This window comes from Syngnathus scovelli, chromosome 6, assembly GCF_024217435.2.
Source record: "Syngnathus scovelli strain Florida chromosome 6, RoL_Ssco_1.2, whole genome shotgun sequence".
NCBI classification, from domain to species: Eukaryota; Metazoa; Chordata; class Actinopteri; order Syngnathiformes; family Syngnathidae; genus Syngnathus; species Syngnathus scovelli.
This window is the reverse complement of record NC_090852.1, coordinates 14,631,224-14,650,564: the sequence shown is the minus strand read 5'-3', so window position 1 is coordinate 14,650,564 and position 19,341 is coordinate 14,631,224. Positions and strand designations below refer to the sequence as shown.

Genomic DNA, 19,341 nt, shown 5'->3' with positions numbered 1-19,341 from the left:
AACTGCTTTTCAAAATACTATTTTCCATATTGACGGATTATTGTCACCAAATATCAAAGTATTACAGTCACTTCGTTTCTCACGAAGACAATGAAATTACGACATATTCTGGTGATCTTTTCATGACAGGCCACTGGCACCTTATATTCAGTGCGCCCTGGCTGCAGGTCTCCATCGATGGCGCGGCGTTTTTGCGTTGCCGCGTCGTGTCTTTATGACGTCAGCTAACGGCCAACCTCGCTGTGTCGAGTGGGGTGTTTTATTTTCTCAATCCTATCGGTTAAATTATATCGTATATGAGACATTATAGACGTCAAACACCACTATCACTGCGGAAGGACAGTTCTTAACGCAACAGTGACGCGTTTAAGGAGTTCCGGTCGGCAAGGTGAATTACATCGAGGGTTTGTTCATAGTTAGCTTAGTGGCGTTACGCGTATAGCTTACCACCGGGGTCGGCGCTCATTGTTAGTGAATTATTGGTCGATTTACAAGTGTCCCGAGGTTGCCCAAGTGATAATGGACTTAACCTCTGAACTCGAAGCTAATCAGTTTCTTCGATCATACCCCGAAGACAGTTGGTTGTTGTTAGGCGATTAGCCTGTTAACTATGCGCCCTCGCGTTATGGGCCTTGTTGCCGACTACACGTCCTGGCTATTAGCATGCTTACCAGTCAATGACCCTGTAATGAATCGTGTCGTGTTTACATTCTCTTGATCGTTGTAAAGTGCTGAACGCACTAGTAGGTGACATTATTGACTCTACATATGATTTTGAATGCTTTAAACCCATGCTACCAACTAGCATATTGGCTAGTTTGCTAATGCTAAGGGGATGGTTCATTTGAAACATTAGATTCGTTGTGTGCACACTTACGTGTAAACATAAATATGTAATTATTGACTTTTTTATTCCTAACCTTTATTATTTTAGACTTATTGTGTCTACAACTGTGTACACGTTTTACTTGAATTTGGCGATCGGCTTTAACGCAAGTGTCATTACTAACATTAAAGCATCAAAATGGCCAGAAGGCCTGAACAATCCGATATTTTTAGCCTTATCGCTTGCAACTTGGGTGTGCTAAGAAATAGGGAATTATTGGAGTTTGCTATAGCAGCTTAATTATTGCTATACACAAGGAGGCTGCCTTTTGAATCCATATTACCTTAAATTGTACGTGTGCCTTTTTTTTTTTTTTGCCTACAGTAAAATATTCTCAAATGGATACGCCTGAAAGCCCTACCCGGTCATTGCAGTCTCCCGTGGAGGAAAAGGACATTTCTGACAGTGAGCTACTGGATTCCCCTGGTGAGGAGGATAGGGTCATATCAGACAGTGAGCTACTCTATGAAGAAAATGGAGAACTGGTGGAGGAGGATGAAGATGAGGATACAGTCGAAATCAGAGGAGGAGGTCTGGCATTACAGGCGGTGGCAGGAGAAGAGGATGAGGTTGTACCGGACTTTGTTTCTGAGCCAGAAGATGATGAATCTGTAGGAGAAACTGATGGACTGGGCCAAGAGAATGAGGCTATTTTGCTAATGGAAGGGGATGAGGACGATGACGATTATAAAGATGATGATGACGATGATGATAGGCAACATGAGGGTGGTTTGGATGGAGAGGATGAGGTGGAAGATGGAGATGATCGATTACTTCACACTCTGTCCCCTGAATTAGAACCAGCACAAGGCAAGAACTTTGTCACCAAGGAAAACAAAAAATTATCAGACACGTATGGAAAGTCCAGAAGGGATGCAGCAGTCCTTGGTGCTGATCGTGAAGATGAGGAAGAAGATGAGGAGGAGGAGGGAGCGAAAAACGTTGCAGAAGAACAGAATGATATTTTGCGGACTCGAGACGGGAGAGCTCCTGTGTCGAGAGACATTAAGGAGGACTCGCCGTCTGTTTCCAGGGAGCTGGATGAACATGAGCTGGATTATGATGAGGAAGTCCCAGATGAGCCCAACATCCCCCCACATGACGATGAGGAAGACGAGGATGCAAAACTAGCCTTGGAAGAGGAGGTGAGCGAAGCCACAACTGTAAAAAAGCGAGAGAAGAAACCAATCCTTCCCCCGTCCCCCAAAGATGGGGAAACCAGAAAGACCGATAACTCCAAAATTCGTAGAGAGTCTTTGAAAGACAAGAAGAAAGAAGAGGATGATGGAGAGATTGATGAAGGCGAGATTGATGTAAGTAGACACGGTTTGACTGATAACTGCATGGGGCTTGATGACAGTTGGTGTCACAGTGCAGGCAAATCGACCCAGATAGGATTTTATTTTTGCCCGTAATCTACCTGTATCTTTTTTAATGACACTGCATCCTGCTCAATTCCAATTCCGTAATAGTAATTTAGCTAACGTTCAGCAGACAATTCTGGCGGCGGTGACGTGACGTCATCTTGAGTGGCGTCTCCATGTAATTAGGTCCAAAAGCCTCGCTTCATTAACCCAAAATGTTGTATTGATCTATCGAGGCTCTCATTGGCAGCGTTTGCTGAATGAGCCGCTTCATACCTTGCAAGCACATTATGTCAAATTTACACTTGAGATGAAACTTTGAACATCATGTGCCTGAAAATGTTCTGTTAAATGTAAAGCTGTATTTTCGTGTTTAATGTCTAGGACGATGATTTGGAGGAAGGGGAGGTAAAAGATCCGTCAGATAGAAAGATCAGACCACGTCCTATCTGCAGGTTCTTTATTAAAGGTAAGTCATGTTAGAACATATCGTGACCTCTGTTAAGCTTCTGTCGTATAGAGAACCTGTAAAAATGCGTTCTGTAAATTGTGAAACAGTGTTCACAGTTGTGCCTTAATTTTTGTGATCCTCCACAGAACTACACAGATCATGTGGTTGAAATTTAAGAAGTACGCATTTATTTATGTGCACAATAGAAGTAAAGACGTAGGAAGAAGTCAAACTGCAGGAACAATAGTTCAAGCTATTTATGACAGTAATACGCCGCCAACGTGACGAAAAAGCCAACTTGAACGGAAAACTTAGCTCTTCAATGCCAAGTTTGTTTTGTCATGTTGTTCCCTGCAGTGTTGCGGCTGACTTGTTGTCGTCCCCCAGACTCGCGTTTGCCGTCACAAACTGAAATAACATTCAATTGGTAATTAAGGGCACTTAAAAAAACAACAACAACAATTTGTTATTGTGATTACGCTGACACTCGTGCGGCACCTTTTTGCAGCATTTAATGGCACTCCAGCGTTAGCTCCTTGCAACGCTAGCTGCTCGAAGTGCTCAAGTGCCCCATATAGGCTAGCAAGAACTTTTTAAAAGCAGTTTATTAGACCAAAATGACACTATCGCATTTTGATTCTTGCTGACAGCCTGACTCGGATGCCGTTCCCACAAATCACTTTTTAACAAACCAGACTTACTCAAGTCAAGCCTGCTGTTTTTGCTAGCAAAATTGCTACTCTCTTTCTGTTGTTAATCTGTCTCATAGATCTGCTACGCACAATTTAAATTTAAGTATCAAATATTGTCTGAAATAAAAATTCATTCAGTGGGAATTTTTTGGGGTCTTCTGTATTTATAACAAGATTTCCGTTAATTATTATTTCTATCCAAATACCCAATTATTTGATAATAATTAAGGATAAACAGAAGACTAGGTGATTACCAAAATATTCCATAGCTGAAGCCCTAATAGAGTTATGTATATTTTCTTCTCTTAAGTGTCAGTTGGAATAACGTAACATGGTAAACATTTCTTTTAGTAGAACTGCAATTTTATTACACCGTTCTCCCCAATTCATGCAGCTCACTGATTGATGTCAATGTTTTTGAAGAGCTCATTGGTGGATCATTATTTATTGCCAAAGATGAACCACTAATAACTCCAACCGAAGTCATTACAAGATTCTATTGTGTGGTCGATTTTCATGAACGTTCAAGAACTATTTTGTTTCACCAGGGAATTGTACTTGGGGTATGAACTGTCGGTTTATCCACCCTGGCGTCAATGACAAAGGTAACTATTCCCTCATCACAAAGCCAGACATCTTCTCACCTAATGGAGCACAGCCTGGAGGACCCCTGCCGCTTATACCCAACAACTCCTGGGTAAGTCGCTGTCTCACTTCTTCAAGTGGGTATTTGTGTTATTTTTAATCATGTGTGCAGGACAAGGGAAAGTCCATTTATTTGAATTTGTCTGACAAAGTGAAACTTGTATGTTGTATTAGTTCACAACAGCGTGAAATATTTCAACTTGGACTTTTTTTTAATTTAGATAATTATTGTCAAACGTTGGCCTTTTGAAAAGTGTTCTCAAACTCACAGACTATAGTTTGTGGCCTCCACCTTAATATGAAAGTTTAATGTTAGTGTTGCCCACGATTTTGATATGAATGATTGTGCGTGAGTGGATTTTTTTCTGTTTGTTGTTTGTATAGCGTCATAGTTTTAATGACTTTCACCTTGCGTTATGCTTTAGTGGTTTGCCTGTTTGAAACAAATAAATTCATCATCATCATCATCATCATTGTGGTTCAAGTCAGGCAAGTTTGTTGGCCGATCAAGTTCTGTTAGTCCATGGCTGTTTAGATAGGTATTGGTAGTGTTGATGTATGGTCAACTGCCAAATCCTGCTGAAAAATAGAATCATTGTTTATAAAAAGCTTGTCGGCAGCCAGACTAATTTTTTTGCTCCAACATTTTGTGGTTGACAGCTGCATTGACTGTGGACTTTATTAAAGACAGTGGATCCACACTAGCATGGTTGACAAGGTGCATTACTAACATGGCTCACGGGCCAACAAAAGAGGTTTTCCAAGGTGCTGGCACAACCTGTTAGCAAATTGGCTTTGCCTCACAAGCGGGGGGTGGCTTGTTTCTTTCTGTTGCTTTGTTTTCACACCTTTATTTTCATTTTTGTAATTGTTTTTTCACACCAAATGATCATCATTTCTCTTTCAGGCTGCACCTGCAGTGGAAGAACTCCCTCCTCCTCCACCTCCTGTCGAACCTCCTGTGGAAAGTGCGTGGGAGAGAGGCGTTAGGCATGCCAAAGAGGTAAGTGTCAAAACTCGATGAATCACATATGGGGTTTTGAAGGGCAGTCACAGTGTTGCATTGTATTTGTTTTGGAATTTCGATGAGAATTTCCATACTGGTACTAGTAATTCTCAACTGGCCTGGGGAAAGACACAATGTAAATAAATCAATGAATGCTCACTAAGACAAGCAATTCTTACTTGCTTGGCAAACTGCACAAAGCGTTCTTTAGTCTCGTTCGCTGAAACTATTATTTTACCCGTTTTGCAGTCCAGCGTCAGCCCACTGCATTTTTTTTGGGGGGGGAGGGGGGGACAATTTTCACTCAAAACTACTTGGATCATCTATTGGAGGCTACTCAAAACAAGAATGATGAAATACAACATCAAATATCTTGTCTTTGTAGTGTATTCAGCTAAATAGAGATGGAAAGGAATTTGCAAATCAGTGTAATTTGTTTTTGCCAAAATTTTACACAAAGTTCCAATTTAATTTGATTTAGGCTTTATAGTTTGTGGACATAATTGGCCTTTATTTGGTATTGCTATTTTGGCTTGGTTTTGGCTACTCTGGGGAAAAAACTCAAGACATCACCACTGTCACCGATGACAGATGTGTCTGCAAAAATTCAGGAATGAGTAGAATATTTGGGTAAAGTGTTATCTTCAAACTAGACACTGGGCATAGCTCCTTTTGGACCCGCCAATGTGCTCAGACATGGCCGTGTTCATTTTTTAAACAAATTTTGTTTATTTTTACGTTTCCTGTAGATTTTGAAGAAGGCCACCATCCGAAAGGAACAAGAGCCAGACTTTGAGGAGAAATGTTTCAATGTGACTATTGGAGAAGATGAGAGAGAATTTGACAAGGAGAACGAGTTCTTCAGGGACCGCAGCTACCGTATAATCAGAGAGTATGATCTACCTGCATTTGCTGCACTGATTCTTTATTTGAAATGACTCGTACTTACTGACCAAATGTTCAGCGATTGGGACCCGAATTATTTTTGGCTTTCAAGATTCAACTGAAAGGGAAAACGCTTGTTAGCGGGACATCCCCACATATTGAATGGGTGTCACGCAGTTATTCGGATTTTCACTATTGGGTGCAAATAGTGGGCATCCTCCGTAGGGTACATGGTTTTAAAATTAAGTAATAACATAACCTTGGATGGAATTAATTTGATTTAAAAAAATTTGCAATGTCTACATTTTTTAATTTGAGCTTTACCCAGTTACAATGGGAGAACTGAGTGTCAAAATAAAGCACCTCGATTGAGAGGTTCTAAAGCCATTATGCAATTGCGGGTACTTGGTACTATATTTTGTAAATATACATACTCGATTGATAAACTAGACAATATAATTTGGTTTTTGGTATTACCTTATTGCTCTTTCTTATGAAGACCAGACACTGCAGGCAAGACTGCATTAATAGGTGACCTGACTTTAAAAATGAATAATTAATTGATTACTCAGCTTTTTATTAAAAAAAATACTATTTTTGATGTTGTTTTAATCAATGTGAGACAGTCAATAGAATATAAACAGTTAATTCACTAATATTTTATTTGCTCTTCCAGAGAAATGGACATCAGAGAGCCAATATATGGGTAAGTATAAACTAGTCTATATTAAAAGCTTGCTTTATCATCCCAGTTGTTACAGTCCATCAAAAAAATCAGCAGACCTTTAACTCAAATGTTCAGGTACGCACATTTTTGATGTGTCCATTAAATTGCTGTAATACGTTCACAGTGATCAATATGCTGATCCATACTATGACTATGAAATGGAGGCCCTATGGCGAGGTGGGCAGTATGAAAATTTCCAAGTGCAGTATACCGAAGCTCCTCTTCCATACCACTATAATGTAAGTATCCTCAACGCATGCACCGACCTATACAGGCTGTTGATCTGCTTCTTGTTCTCGTAGTGCAGAGACCTTTTTTTCATTTCTTTTAAGTTGATCACTTCTTTTAAGTTATTCCATTTATATATTTATGCAAGATGCCATTTACCATGAATAACTGTCAAGGAACTTTTGCATTACAGTAATTGTATGACACGTCGTCCATGTGCATGCATGACCAATAGTGTCAGGCCTTGGCCCACCTCTTCCAAGCGTGCCAGAGGAGGGGAAGTGTACCAAACCTAAAAAAATCTGGAAAGTTGCTCTAAAGTGTTGTATCATGAGGTGATGCCGCACGTAAACATTTTGAAGGATGGATGTTTGCAAAGCAACGTGAGTGCAGGCTAGAGGAGGCCAGGGGAAAGAAGGGTAATCGCACCAAAGTGTGTTACTACAGAACTCATCTAGTGTGAGTGATCCCTTTTAGACAGTTGCTTTTCTGTTACTTTATTTCACCAGCATTCACAGACCCTGAACAAAACCCTTCTTGGTAGGGCTTCACAATATGTTGAAAAAATATCCATATCGCGATAATGGCAATATGCTTATCGCAAAGGGAATACAAACTTAAATGCACATCGCTGTTTCGTAGTTGAACATTAAGGGGGTTCAAATTAAAGTGTACCCGTGGAGCACCGAAGAAAATACATGGTTTATCAAGAAAAACTGTATCCAAACACATTTTGGGTTACACTGGTTGTATTATTGCAAGTTTATGATAGTTTGCGGAAGCCATTTGTCAAGTCTCCCGGGGCATATCCATATTAAGGTGTGCTGTGAAGCAACGGCATTGAGAGCGGTTTTGGTTCGACCACCTCATCCATACAAGGTGACTTGGCGACTGACTGCAATGCAGCTTTTTCAAGGTCAGATTCAGAAAAATCGGAGGCACTCTCGCAATTTTCCAGTGTCGATGCCGTCTGAAGGTAAATAAATGATTTTATCCGACATCTCCATGTCAAATGAGGAAGCAGGCAGGGCTGACGGCTTGCTCTTGGCTTGCCCTTTTCTTCTCCCCCTACGACAGCTCATTAGGGTCCCCTCGCTATTAGGGCGGGGGAAAGAAGGCACATTTACAGCCATAAGCAAGTGATCTAGCGTATCACTCAAAAGCAAGTGCTGGGTGCAATGACTTGACATCACATCTGTTCCCAACATGGCCCTGTGCATTAAAATACACCAAGAAGATTATTTTGGACAAATACAAGACTAGGCACAAAAATAGAAACACCAGATAGCCTTCAAACTTTACAAAATTGCTCTCTTTTACCCATCAAGACTTCAATGTAGAAGCCCCAAGGGTACACTTTAATTAGGTAAGAATACATTGAGCTTGTCACATGAAAAATAATTTTGAAGTTATATAAAAAATGTGATTTATCTTAGGTACAAAATGAATATTGCAATAATATATATCGCTTTATTAAACAGCATCACATTTTTTTCCAATATTGTGCAGCCCTAGTTCTTGGTCTACATACCATTGCCCCACAGTTGGGTGATCCTGACATCTAGTCAGGACATCCCAAAAAAAACCAAAATACCCTTACAAGATGTTTTTGACCAAGCAACAGATGTCAATCCCAGGGGGATCTAATCCTGTGTGTATTGTTGGTAAAATATTTAAAAAATAATACAATATTATTTGTAATGATTTTTGTCACCATTCCAGGAGCGGGAAAGGGAACGGGACCCTCGGGAGAGGCACAGAGATCGAGAGCGGGAGAGAGATCACCGTGAAAGGGAACGCCGGCAGAGGGAACGAGAGCGGGAGAGAGAGCGAGAGAAGGAGCGAATAAGGCGGAAAGAAGAGTGGGAGAGAGACAGGATAAAGCGCGATGAGAAGGAGAGACCCAAGATGCGTCCTCCTCGAGACATGCGGGAGAAGAAAAATGAGAACAAACTCAAGCCACAGTCACCTTTAATTCTACCACCCAAGTAAGTAAAATACTGTCTATTGCGCGTGTGCGGTTCACTGTGTTTGCCTCCTGACAGGCTACCTATATGTCAATCAAGCGATGGGATGGATTCTAGCCTATAGTTTTTAAAATGTCAAGCGATCGACCAGTAGTAGCTTACTTCGGTTTACAATCCACTTCCTGTAAAGTCCTCACTTCCGACTGAGCTATGCTTTTCCTGAACCCTCATAAAAATCATTTAATTACATCGACAAGCTTTGGAAACACTGTTGACTGAACATTGAATGGATGGATGTTTACTTTTCTTTTTTTACTTTGTTTGATTTTTTTTTGTTTGTTTTGTTTGATCCTTGAGCAAATGAAATGCTTCATCAAATGTCTAAAAATAGCTTGCGATTCTATTTTTAGATCTGACACCCTGATGTATTGAGTCATCTATTTGCTCTTGCATCACACTTGCGGAATTTATCATTAACCCCAAGTCATTGACTACATTAACATAAAACATTGACATAAAATGACAATATGTTGTTCCAGATAAGATAATCACCAACTCTCAAGACAATGGTCCTCTGTTTAATGATCAGTTCTTCCTGTTTTAGCGTGATGCTAAACTTAAATGGGTGGATATAGCAATGAATCAAAATATGCAACAGTGCTTAGCACCACTTTTATTACAGCCCTTTTGAAATGCAAGAATGGGGAAATCCCCAAATATGTTCATTTCCCCCTGTCAATACTTGCAGTAATTCGAACAATATCTTTACCCAAGCAAACTGTTACGTAATGACCGGCCATCCTGAATGGTTCATATAACACTTGAAAGATTTTGAGTGTAACAGGAATGCTTTGTTTGTATTACGATCCTTGATGCGTCACAGGGAGTTGTCTGAGGATGTGAAACTCACTTAAATATTGCAAAAGGTGTCGTTAGCTCCTTTATTGTTGTTTGTGGTTAAAATTAGATTTGGGTGATCTAGCTGGACTTTATCCTGGTAATTGATTGTATAACATGGCAGTCAACAAAGAAACGTCATCTGTGTCGTGCAGAATCCTTGTACCACCGTCATAAAAAACAAGCCATTTTTGACACTTCAGATCCGGCAATAATTTGTCAATCATTTGACTAATAGTATCAACTGGTGAAAAAAAATCTAATTTTCCAAATTTTAATTTGGGATTTTAACCCTAAACCAGCAATATGTAGCAGGGATGAGAATTTTCAGAGGATCCGAGGATTTCTGTGTTTTTTTCCGATGTGAGATGTGAGTACGGAAATCGACTGGCAGCGGTGATGCGACAACATCCGCCTTATTTTCGGCAGCATTTTGGCGCTACTTTAGTCACATCATTTCCACGTGTTCACTTACGCGGAGAACTAAGTGTTTTTACACCACTTGTAGACGAGTTATTCAGTTAGATAGATCTAGGGCCTACTCAGCAAAAGTTTTCGCCAGGATGGCAAAGGTTTTGGAGAAAAAAGACGAGGATCGTGCCAGGGAAATAGACAAGTCGAACTGCTTCAGATGGGCATGGCTCGAGAGCAGCGTCATCGTACAACTCGGAACACAGTCCACATTCTTCCATCTTTTCAGCCGACCAATGGAGCCTCCCACCAAGAAAGAGCTTGTGCCAGCAATGAGACAACCGGACGAGTGGAAGGACCCTTGGCGTCGGTCAAAATCCCCCAGGAGAAGATCCAGTCTGGGCTCTCCACCCCGAGGTCGTCGGAGAAATCGTCATTCGGGTTCTTCTGTTTCTCCATCAAACTCTTCCCGGTATGAGCTTTCCTGCAAGTCAGCATGCCTGATAGAATGACGAAAATCTCATTCTACAATATACCGGCTGTATGGCTTGTGATTTAATTATTTTATTGCATCCACCAAATGATGTGCAATCTCCAAGTATCTTTCGATTTGTGTCAATGTTTTTGTTAGCTCCTTAATTTAGCAAGATTTCTCTGTCTGCCACAGGTCTTCCTCTCACTCTTCGTCCTACACTGGCTCGGGCTCCTCTCGTTCCCGCAGCCGCTCCACCTCATTCAGCTCCTATACCAGCCACTCCTCGCATCACAGCTCTTTCAGTGGGAGCCGCTCGAGGTTTGTTTGTCTCACAATGCCTTTTAAATCATTTTGTAGACATTCTCTGCAGCTTTACTAAATATACCTACTCACAAAACTACACGTATAAAATTCACATTAGCTCAAATGGCCGTGTTCAGTCACATTCCCTGCAGACTGTTTATTTGCTGTAGGCTCACCACAGACGGAGATGCGGCCAAAAGTGACTAAAGTTGAGCATTGCCAAAATAATTAGTTGTTGAATCAAACCCACGTACAAAATTTAACACTGCTATGTTCTCCGGACGGAAAAAGACAACTTGGTGTGTCATATTTGATCAAGCCTTACTTTTTCAGTAATATATTGAAACTGTAATCCATTCCTGCTTTTTCTAATTAAGAGTGTTTCTAAACTTAGGTTCATACAATCCCACTCTAAATCAGAAAAGATCTTTCATACCTTTCTCTTCTCGCATGTTGAAAATCGCAGTTTTCTTTTGACCCATCTCCATAAATCATCATTTTATCGGTTCAAAATGCCAGGCTGAGCTTTTAGCTATACCTCATGTTTCGTTATATCACTCTCATCCTGATGGTCTTGCACTGTTCATTTTAGCATTGAGTGCAAAATAGTTTTTTCAAGCTAATGTTGCAAAATTGTGTTCAAAAGAACCACAGATGTTATTAGCGTGTTATTAGCTGTCGGCTTTTCTTTTCCCTGTGAAATGGATAGTAAGCTTACTTTACAAAGGAGTTGTCCTGAATTATTTTGAATACTGCCTATAAAAACAATTGTTTTTCTTCCCGCCAGCGTTTTAAAAATAGTTATAAGTTATAAATCACTGCTTCAATAACACACGATTGAGGTCCAAGAAAAATAAAAATATTAATAATAATAATGAAATGTAAAAAAAATAATAAGTTAGTCCAACTTCCGATCGGAGTCTTTAGTCCAATTTCCTCACTTAAAAATAACTTGAGCTTTACACGACTGCAAATGACAAAAGGAATGGGTGGTTATTAATTAATGGTAAGTTTATTTTGTATGAATAAGAAATGTCATACTGTTCAAATGTTATTATAGCTCTTATCGTTTGGGTGTATTAGTCAAATGGATACTTATTTACTGTAAAGAAGTGTTACATAAGAAACTGTACAATTGGAGGTAGGTCTCTGGGTGTATTAGTCAAATGGATTCTTATTTACTCTAAAGAAGTGTTACATAAACTGTACAATTGGAGGTAGGTCTCAATAAGTTCCTTGAACCTACTCCCTTGAGCACACACACAAAAAAAACGGTTGTTTTCATATATTGAGATTTTGTTTGTTAGATTGGGTTGCTCAATAAACTTATGGAATGAAAATTGTGTATTGTTAGAATAACAAAAATATAAACGTGTACTACATTAAACTTGTTCTTGTTTACTGCCTTACTGATTCAGGTCAAGATCATTTTCCACGTCTCCCTCTCCGGCTCCAACTGCTCCAAGGAATGCCAAAAATAAGCCAGACCTTCCTCCAGTGCTTACTAAAGGGTAAATCAAAGTGCATTTCATAACTGCAACAAGTGATGCATTTAATTAAATGCTTAGTGTGGGACATCAGAGTTATGTTTACTCCGCAAAACCATGTTCCAATTTTCCATATTTAGAGCTTTTCAGCTGCTCCTTCTCACGTTATTATAATAATGCATTACATTTATATAGCTCTTTTCTGGACACTCGAACCAAAACTGAACGCTCTACCACCTGGGCCGCAGCTGCCACAGAATCATAAAAATGATCAAGTATAAATCCATTCAAAGTTTGCACATTGTACCCATTTTATAATGCAGGGTCACTGTCTTTTTGAATAATGAAACTGTATATTGTTATCATTTATAGTTTGTTTGCACTGTGTTGTCTGCATGTTTCAAAATGTCTCCCCCCTCTTTCTCTCCATAGTGTGCCATTGAAACAGGGTGCTGCACCCACTCTACGAAGAGATAAACCCCTCATTAAAAAAGTTCAGACGCCTCCACTACCCAGTGGACCAATGAGTAGGCCTTTCAAAGCCTTGCCTGAGGGAGGAAAGCCTTCCTCTAATCTTCGGCAAACCGGAGGCATAGTTGTCGGGGCCAGTGGTGACGGTAATGCTGGTGTGATGGTTCGACAGCTACCTTCCCGAGAACCTGGGAAGCATCCTAACCAGAGGGAAGGAAGGCTGAAAGAACGGCAGCAGCAGCCGCAGCATCCTCAGAGGTAAGCAGTAAATTAATGTCAAAAGGTTTATTTAAGATTGACTTGTTTAGTGTCTTTGACTTATTTAGTGTCTTCCTTAGACGTCTGTTGCCAATCTTGTTGATGCTGTATTTTGGGGGGGAGCGAGGGGGGTAGACCTAAATGACCTAGAAGACATTATACTTTGTGAATTCTAATGTAGGATTATTCAGACATTCATATTAATTTTAGATTTAGTTGTGTCCTGTTTATCTTATAAAGCATTCCTGTGTGCACTGTGTTGTCAGTTCTTTCCTTTATGGTTGGTCTCCCCTTTTAGGCGCACTCTAAGTGGAAGTGTTAGCGGAAGTGGCAGTAGTTATTCTGGTTCAAGCTCTAGGTCCAGATCCTCTTCAAACTCCTTGTCACCTTCACGTTCCGGATCCAGAAAATCCAAGTATGTCGACCCTCAACACACTTGTTGCATGCATGGTAGATACTGCATGATTGTCCAGAAGAAGACGTTTTATATTTAAATTATATTTGTTGTTCGTGTTCGTAGTGGTGGTATTTATGATGTTAATAACGTGTTGTCTAATTTAACACACTTGCGTAACGACAATGTTGATCCAGTCGAGCTAGGCATTAATTGAGCAATCTCTTCTTGTTTCCACATGCTTGATCTTGGGAAACCTTTCAGGAAGTCCAGGTATGTTTGTCATGATTTGTTTGTTAAAGGAAGTGTCTTTGTGTGTGCCTGCAAATACTACTAGCTGTCTTCTTACGTAATGACTTTTTCCCCTGCCACAGGTCTTTGAGTGTGAGCAGTGTGTCATCGGTGTCATCGGGCTCAACAGGCAGTAGTTCTGCTCGTAGTGCCGACTCTGATGACATGTATGCCGACCTGGCTAGTCCAGTGTCTTCAGCCAGCACTCGCTCACCTACGCCAGGGCACCCACGGAAAGAGCGAGCAGCCCCCCCTCGGGAACGACCTCCACAGAACAGGGACAAGAATAGGGGTCAGTGTGGATGGACTGCGTAGTGATGACAGTTGGAAGCATAATGTGTATGTTTTACTGATGTGGTCCATTATCATAGAGAGGCTGGTGAAGAAAGAAGAACCCTTAAGAGACGATCGCAGGAAGATGAACCCATCTGGCGGCCCACCCAGAGGAGGCAACCCCATGCCCAGAACAGTCCCCGGAAACAGAGGTGGTCACCCTGGACACCACGCTTCTGGGAATATGCCCCCACCAGGAAACTATGGCGGGCCAAGTTCCCATAAAGATATCAAACTCACCCTTCTCAACAAGGTACTTGCGAATCTAATTTATGGCTGAACAATTCGTCAAATTCAAATCAGCTTCTTGGATGCACACGTATTGTGGGTAGTTACTTAGCCTGCTAATGAGTTTCGAGCCAGTAGTTCAACAGAGGTCAAAATTGTGAAGTAAAAAACAGAGGGGTGAATGATTTCATGTCTGAGTTTTATTTACGCTCACATTCGCCAATGTGACTTGACACCAAGCTCCTGATTTTGCTGACATTGCCATGTATCTGTAAAAAAAAAAAAAATTATAGTAACTTGAGTTACAATTTGGTCACTGAACAAATTAAACATGAAAGTGAAGGTACAACTTGTTTTATTGTTGTTGTTTTTAACACGTAATTGAATGTTTTTTTTTTCCCAGCAGCATAGTGAGAAGAGCAACAGAAAGCGCTATCTCCCTTCTGACAAAGACCGGCCTGTTTCGCCCCTCAGCAAAAGGATGGCTATGTCTCCTGACAGAGGTGAGAAACATCGTAATGCACATGTAAGCTAACTGGGAGACATATTACAGATTACCCACCTTTTTGGAATTGGCTGGATAGCACTGTCCCTAAGGACTCCCTGGTTCTGCTGAGAGACTTCAATACTTAGAATTGAAAGAAATGGCCCGCCACTCATCACGGATTGTCCATAAAAAACACCTTGTTCAAACATAAAGGTGTTGCAGCATTTCCCCCCAAATAAGAAATGATTATATAGTTATTTTTGCCAGCTAAATATCATGGTACGGAACCATTACTTGGTCCAAGCCACAATGTCTTCTATTGTCCTCTATGACAAAGGCAGCAGTGGATGTGTGGTGTATGCCACAATAGCTGTGGCAGAACGTATCACAAAATGCCAAGAATCATGACTAATGGCCTCCTCAACCTCTTTCAGCTCGTGATCGCAGGATACCTGGCCGACCCCCACCCTCGCCTCGAATGGATCGATCCAGAGGCCAAGGACCCCGGGCGGTGCCCCCCCAGGGAGACCGGTAAGTGCAGCTGTCCAACATTTGTTACACTTGATCACACAGTAATTCGAGTTGTCAAAAAGATGGACGTTTAATAATTACCGCACGCGCACACACACACACACACACTTATTATTGTTACCAGCAGCTGCACAAATGTGTGCTCTGGTCACAAATGTCTGGTCTCAATGAGGAACATATCATAAAAGGTACATATGTACGTGTGCAATTCTCTAGTTCAAAGCAGGTCTCAGCTGACGTCGACTGCTTCCGCTAACTGCAAACAGACAGGAATGGGTTTTTTTTTGTTTGTTTTTTTTACAACGCAGCCAGTGTTGACAACTTAACAAGTTTTTCGCTATATTTAGTGACACAAAAGATTTTCGCATTAGGCAATTTTAATTCCTGATAAGAAACAGCAAAATATATTAAAAAAAAAACAGTATCAAAGCATTATTATAGGAGGGGCATAAACAGGTTGTAAAATTGATTATAAATTAAAATAGTATAAAGAAATTCATCAAATGCATTTTTTTTTTCACAATAAATATAACAAGCGCCCCTTGAACTCACAAAATCACAAGAGTGCATCTTGTCCTAGGCCTGCTAATTTTTGCCACTCACTTATTCTGGTGACATTGGTGGACGAATGCAATTAATTCTGTCAATTACCCAGTTTCCTTTTTTGAAAGAAGAACAATGAGAAGCACCTTTCCTTTTTTGGCTGGTAAAGATGCCGGTGACGATAACCCAGACCCCTCCCCATCCCCATGACAAAGCAGATTGTCAAAATCTAGGCGGCTGAAAGTTTACAAAGATTTTTGAGGGGGTTGGCTACAACCCCCCAAAAATACAATCACAAAAACTGGAATATATTTTTGTCTGGTTTTCTAGAAAACGTCCTCTATCACCACCCTCAAAATCCTCTGGGAAAGGCCCTGGAGTTCAGTCTGGCAAGCTCGCTGCCCCCACTCAAGCTCCCACTTCCAGTAAAACCAGCAACACTCTGTCTCGTCGTGAGGAGCTGCTCAAACAACTGAAGGCCGTGGAAGACGCCATCGCTAGGAAAAGAGCAAAGATCCCCGGCAAATAAGCCAGAGTGCATCTCTCGCTTCTATTGGCTGGCTGGCAGTCCACGCCAGCGCACAGCATGGAAAGCCCAGGCCACTCGCAGGTGGGGATCAATTCCCAGTGAATCCTGCTTTAGTCTTCTGGCTCCAGTGGACATGTACAAATGCTGTGTGGCTCTCATGTACATTGTGTAAGTAAACATGTGGCCTCCACAAAAGAGTTTTGTCTTAGAGCATCTTTCAATCCCATATGCCCTCATTCTGCGAGTAGTTTTAAAAGCAGGACAGAACACAGGCATGCTGGGATCATATAATTTGTCTCCTGACTAACAGAAGGTGTCACTCTAATCTTTGAGTGATGAAACAAAATCCATTATTTGTTCTTTTGATGACGAGCAAGATTCTAACGAATCTGCTTTTGCTGTTGTGTGGACTATTTTTGATTTTGTTCCATCAGATCTTGGTGCCTCCTGTTATTTTCTGTATGAAGTGTTCACTGTAGTAGGACACAGAATCAGCAAGACCCTCTCCCCCAATCCTTTGTAAAAAAAATAATAATAAATTTGTTGCAAGTGTGTAGTGTTTCCTTGTATATGACAACACTGGTCGTAGGCCCACCTTCAACCAAAAGTCTGTCTGGAGTTATGTTGTGACACCATGTCTGTCACACCTTGTACCATGACAAGAAGTCATCAGGAGCTCAAGAAAATTATATACAGCAGTAGTGAGTTATGCTTTTTAACAAAAGAAATATGCATTTTATTTTCTTCATAGCTCTTCTCGGAAGTAATGAATAAACCAATGTTTTATTTGTGTCATATTTGTAGTTGGGGGTGAGAGAGGTTGCAAATGGGATGTTCGAGACAAGTTATGTCTTGCTTTTGTGACAAAAGCCCAAATAAACTATTTTGATAAAGAGCACAGTTGACTTTTTTGCCATGCTGTCCAGAGGAACTAGGCCAACCTCAAGCTTACTATCCAAATGAGGAAATTTCCAGTAGTTTCCCAAACTGGTAGCCCTTTGGCTTAATCAGTACCCAAGTGGCTTTCAGTTTTAGAAAGGTTAATGACAAAGTTGAAGAGATAAGGCTTTAAGAGATACAAACTTGCTAGTAAGTGATTAATTTGCTGTATATCTGAATATTGTCATTCACCCAGGTCATAGCATTCTTGGAGCATGGATCATCACAACTGGATTGCTCTGGTTGTCTCTGATGACATTTTGCCTCATCAGACAAGGCATCATCAGTTCATCTACATAGGCTAGATAGGACAGCAAAAAGTGGCTATTAGTAGTTAATGTGTGGCTTTTCTGGAAAGCCCAACATGGACATGCAGTCCAAAAAAAGATAACTTGCCTAAATTGTCTGACATCATTACTGCACACCACCTTGATGTTTTTGGCCACTGAGGTAATGTGCTCCGCCAAGGTTTCCACTTTCAGTTGTTGATTTGAACCTACTTGTCATCCACGTCACATATCTACTATGACTTGAAACGTCTCCCTTCACATCAAATGACACGAATATGAGGTTATGAGGTGACTGAAAGGTGACTTCGTTCCAAGCAAATGACTGCACTAGCCACATTAGCTCCACCCCCAGCAGTCTGGCGTGTCTGAAATAGCTCCAACATGCCATCATCTTGACCACACCTACTTCTTCAAAAGAGAAATCCTTACAACCTTAGCTACTGAGAGAGAGAGTCAATATATATATAAACAACAAACAATATTTATTTGCCAACCCAAGATCATGACCGTGAACGCACCCTTATGTCCTTGGGACATGGAGATGCTTGTAATAACTGTACACATTCACACGTCAATATACAATGTGCAATATTATGGCAACTACTGTGTAGTGTTTTTACCTCCCTCAATTTTCTTGCCTAGTTTATCTTTTTGCCTCTTTTACATTTCATTGCTAACTCTTGCACTGTGTGTATTTCTGCATCTTCTGTATATCTTTATCTCTTGTGCTTTTTCTTGTGTATTTTGTATTTTACTGCTACTGGACACAGAATTTCCCTGAAGGAGTAATCCCAAGGGATTAATAAAGTTGAGTCTAAGTCTAAGTCTAACTCTTGCAACTAGTTAAAAAGTCTCCACGGCATGGGGGAGAAATGAACCCGTCAGCCTTTCCGTGGAGCAAGATGGTGTCTACAGCCTGTCACTGAAGCTCCCCCTTTGCCCAGTGACGGTGCTGTACAGTGGGTGGACAGGATTGTCCTTGATGGACAGCAGCCTGGCCAACACCAACTGTTCTGCCATAGACGCCACATTAGGTAGCTCCATGCCCACAACAGAACCCTCCTTCCTCACTAGTTTGAGAGGAGGCATCTTTCTTCTGAATGCTTCCCCCGCAGCACGCCACCGCAAAGAGGCCACTCGGATTGATAAAACATCTGCAGCATCAAATTGCAGATGTTGAAGGATACCAACAGCTGGCATTGTCCTTTTTTGCACAAAGCGGACCAGTCGAGTTTGTCGGCCAACCACACTCCAAAGATATTTACAGGTCTGCACTATCGCTACACAGTCTTCATTGATGGTCACTGGCTCAGAATGAGTCCTGGGCATCCTGAAGTCCACCACCATTTCCCTGAACTTGGCAGGGTTTAGGTGCAGGTGGTTGGAGCCACACCAACCGACGAAGCGCCGGATCAGGCCCCTGTACTCCTCCCGTCCATTTCCAATACAGCCAATGATTACAGTGTCGTCCGCAAACTTCTGCACATGGCAGAACTCAGAGTTGCCCAAGAGCGCTTCATCACGTGTGAAGTCACCGCGACTGGTCTGAAGTCATTCTGCTCCGCTGGTCGTGGTTTCTTTGGGACAGGGATGATGCACGACGTCTTCCACTGCTGAGGCAGC

At 41.2% G+C, this 19,341-nt stretch overlaps 1 protein-coding gene across 3 annotated transcripts; it reads left to right on the top strand.

Moving 5' to 3' along the window:
- The first annotated feature begins 204 nt into the window (after window positions 1-204).
- zc3h18 (zinc finger CCCH-type containing 18) lies at window positions 205-17,384 on the top strand. 3 transcript variants are annotated; one of them, XM_049724214.1, is made up of 20 exons: window positions 205-388; window positions 1,211-2,199; window positions 2,635-2,719; window positions 3,942-4,090; window positions 4,946-5,041; window positions 5,794-5,936; window positions 6,606-6,635; window positions 6,781-6,895; window positions 8,607-8,872; window positions 10,449-10,631; window positions 10,827-10,952; window positions 12,356-12,448; window positions 12,857-13,153; window positions 13,452-13,568; window positions 13,812-13,820; window positions 13,922-14,130; window positions 14,210-14,424; window positions 14,803-14,902; window positions 15,321-15,417; window positions 16,291-17,384. In XM_049724214.1, the coding sequence occupies exons 2-20, from the start codon at window positions 1,225-1,227 to the stop codon at window positions 16,487-16,489; spliced, it is 3,504 nt and encodes a 1,167-aa protein (XP_049580171.1). In that variant the 5' UTR covers window positions 205-388; window positions 1,211-1,224; the 3' UTR covers window positions 16,490-17,384. The 3 variants fall into 3 exon arrangements, with proteins under 3 accessions (XP_049580171.1, XP_068507150.1, XP_068507149.1); XM_068651049.1 differs by having other exon boundaries at window positions 13,452-13,569; window positions 13,789-13,820; window positions 14,806-14,902; XM_068651048.1 differs by having other exon boundaries at window positions 13,452-13,569; window positions 13,789-13,820.
- The last annotated feature ends 1,957 nt before the right edge of the window (window positions 17,385-19,341 follow it).

Bases quoted from the DNA above. Each gene is read 5' to 3' on its own strand.
- zc3h18 (XM_068651048.1), top strand. From the start codon at position 1,225: ATGGATACGCCTGAAAGCCCTACCCGGTCATTGCAGTCTCCCGTGGAG. The intron at 2,200-2,634 runs GTAAGTAGACAC...TTTAATGTCTAG, and splicing joins TTGATGAAGGCGAGATTGAT to GACGATGATTTGGAGGAAGG. The intron at 12,449-12,856 runs GTAAATCAAAGT...TTCTCTCCATAG, and splicing joins CCTCCAGTGCTTACTAAAGG to TGTGCCATTGAAACAGGGTG.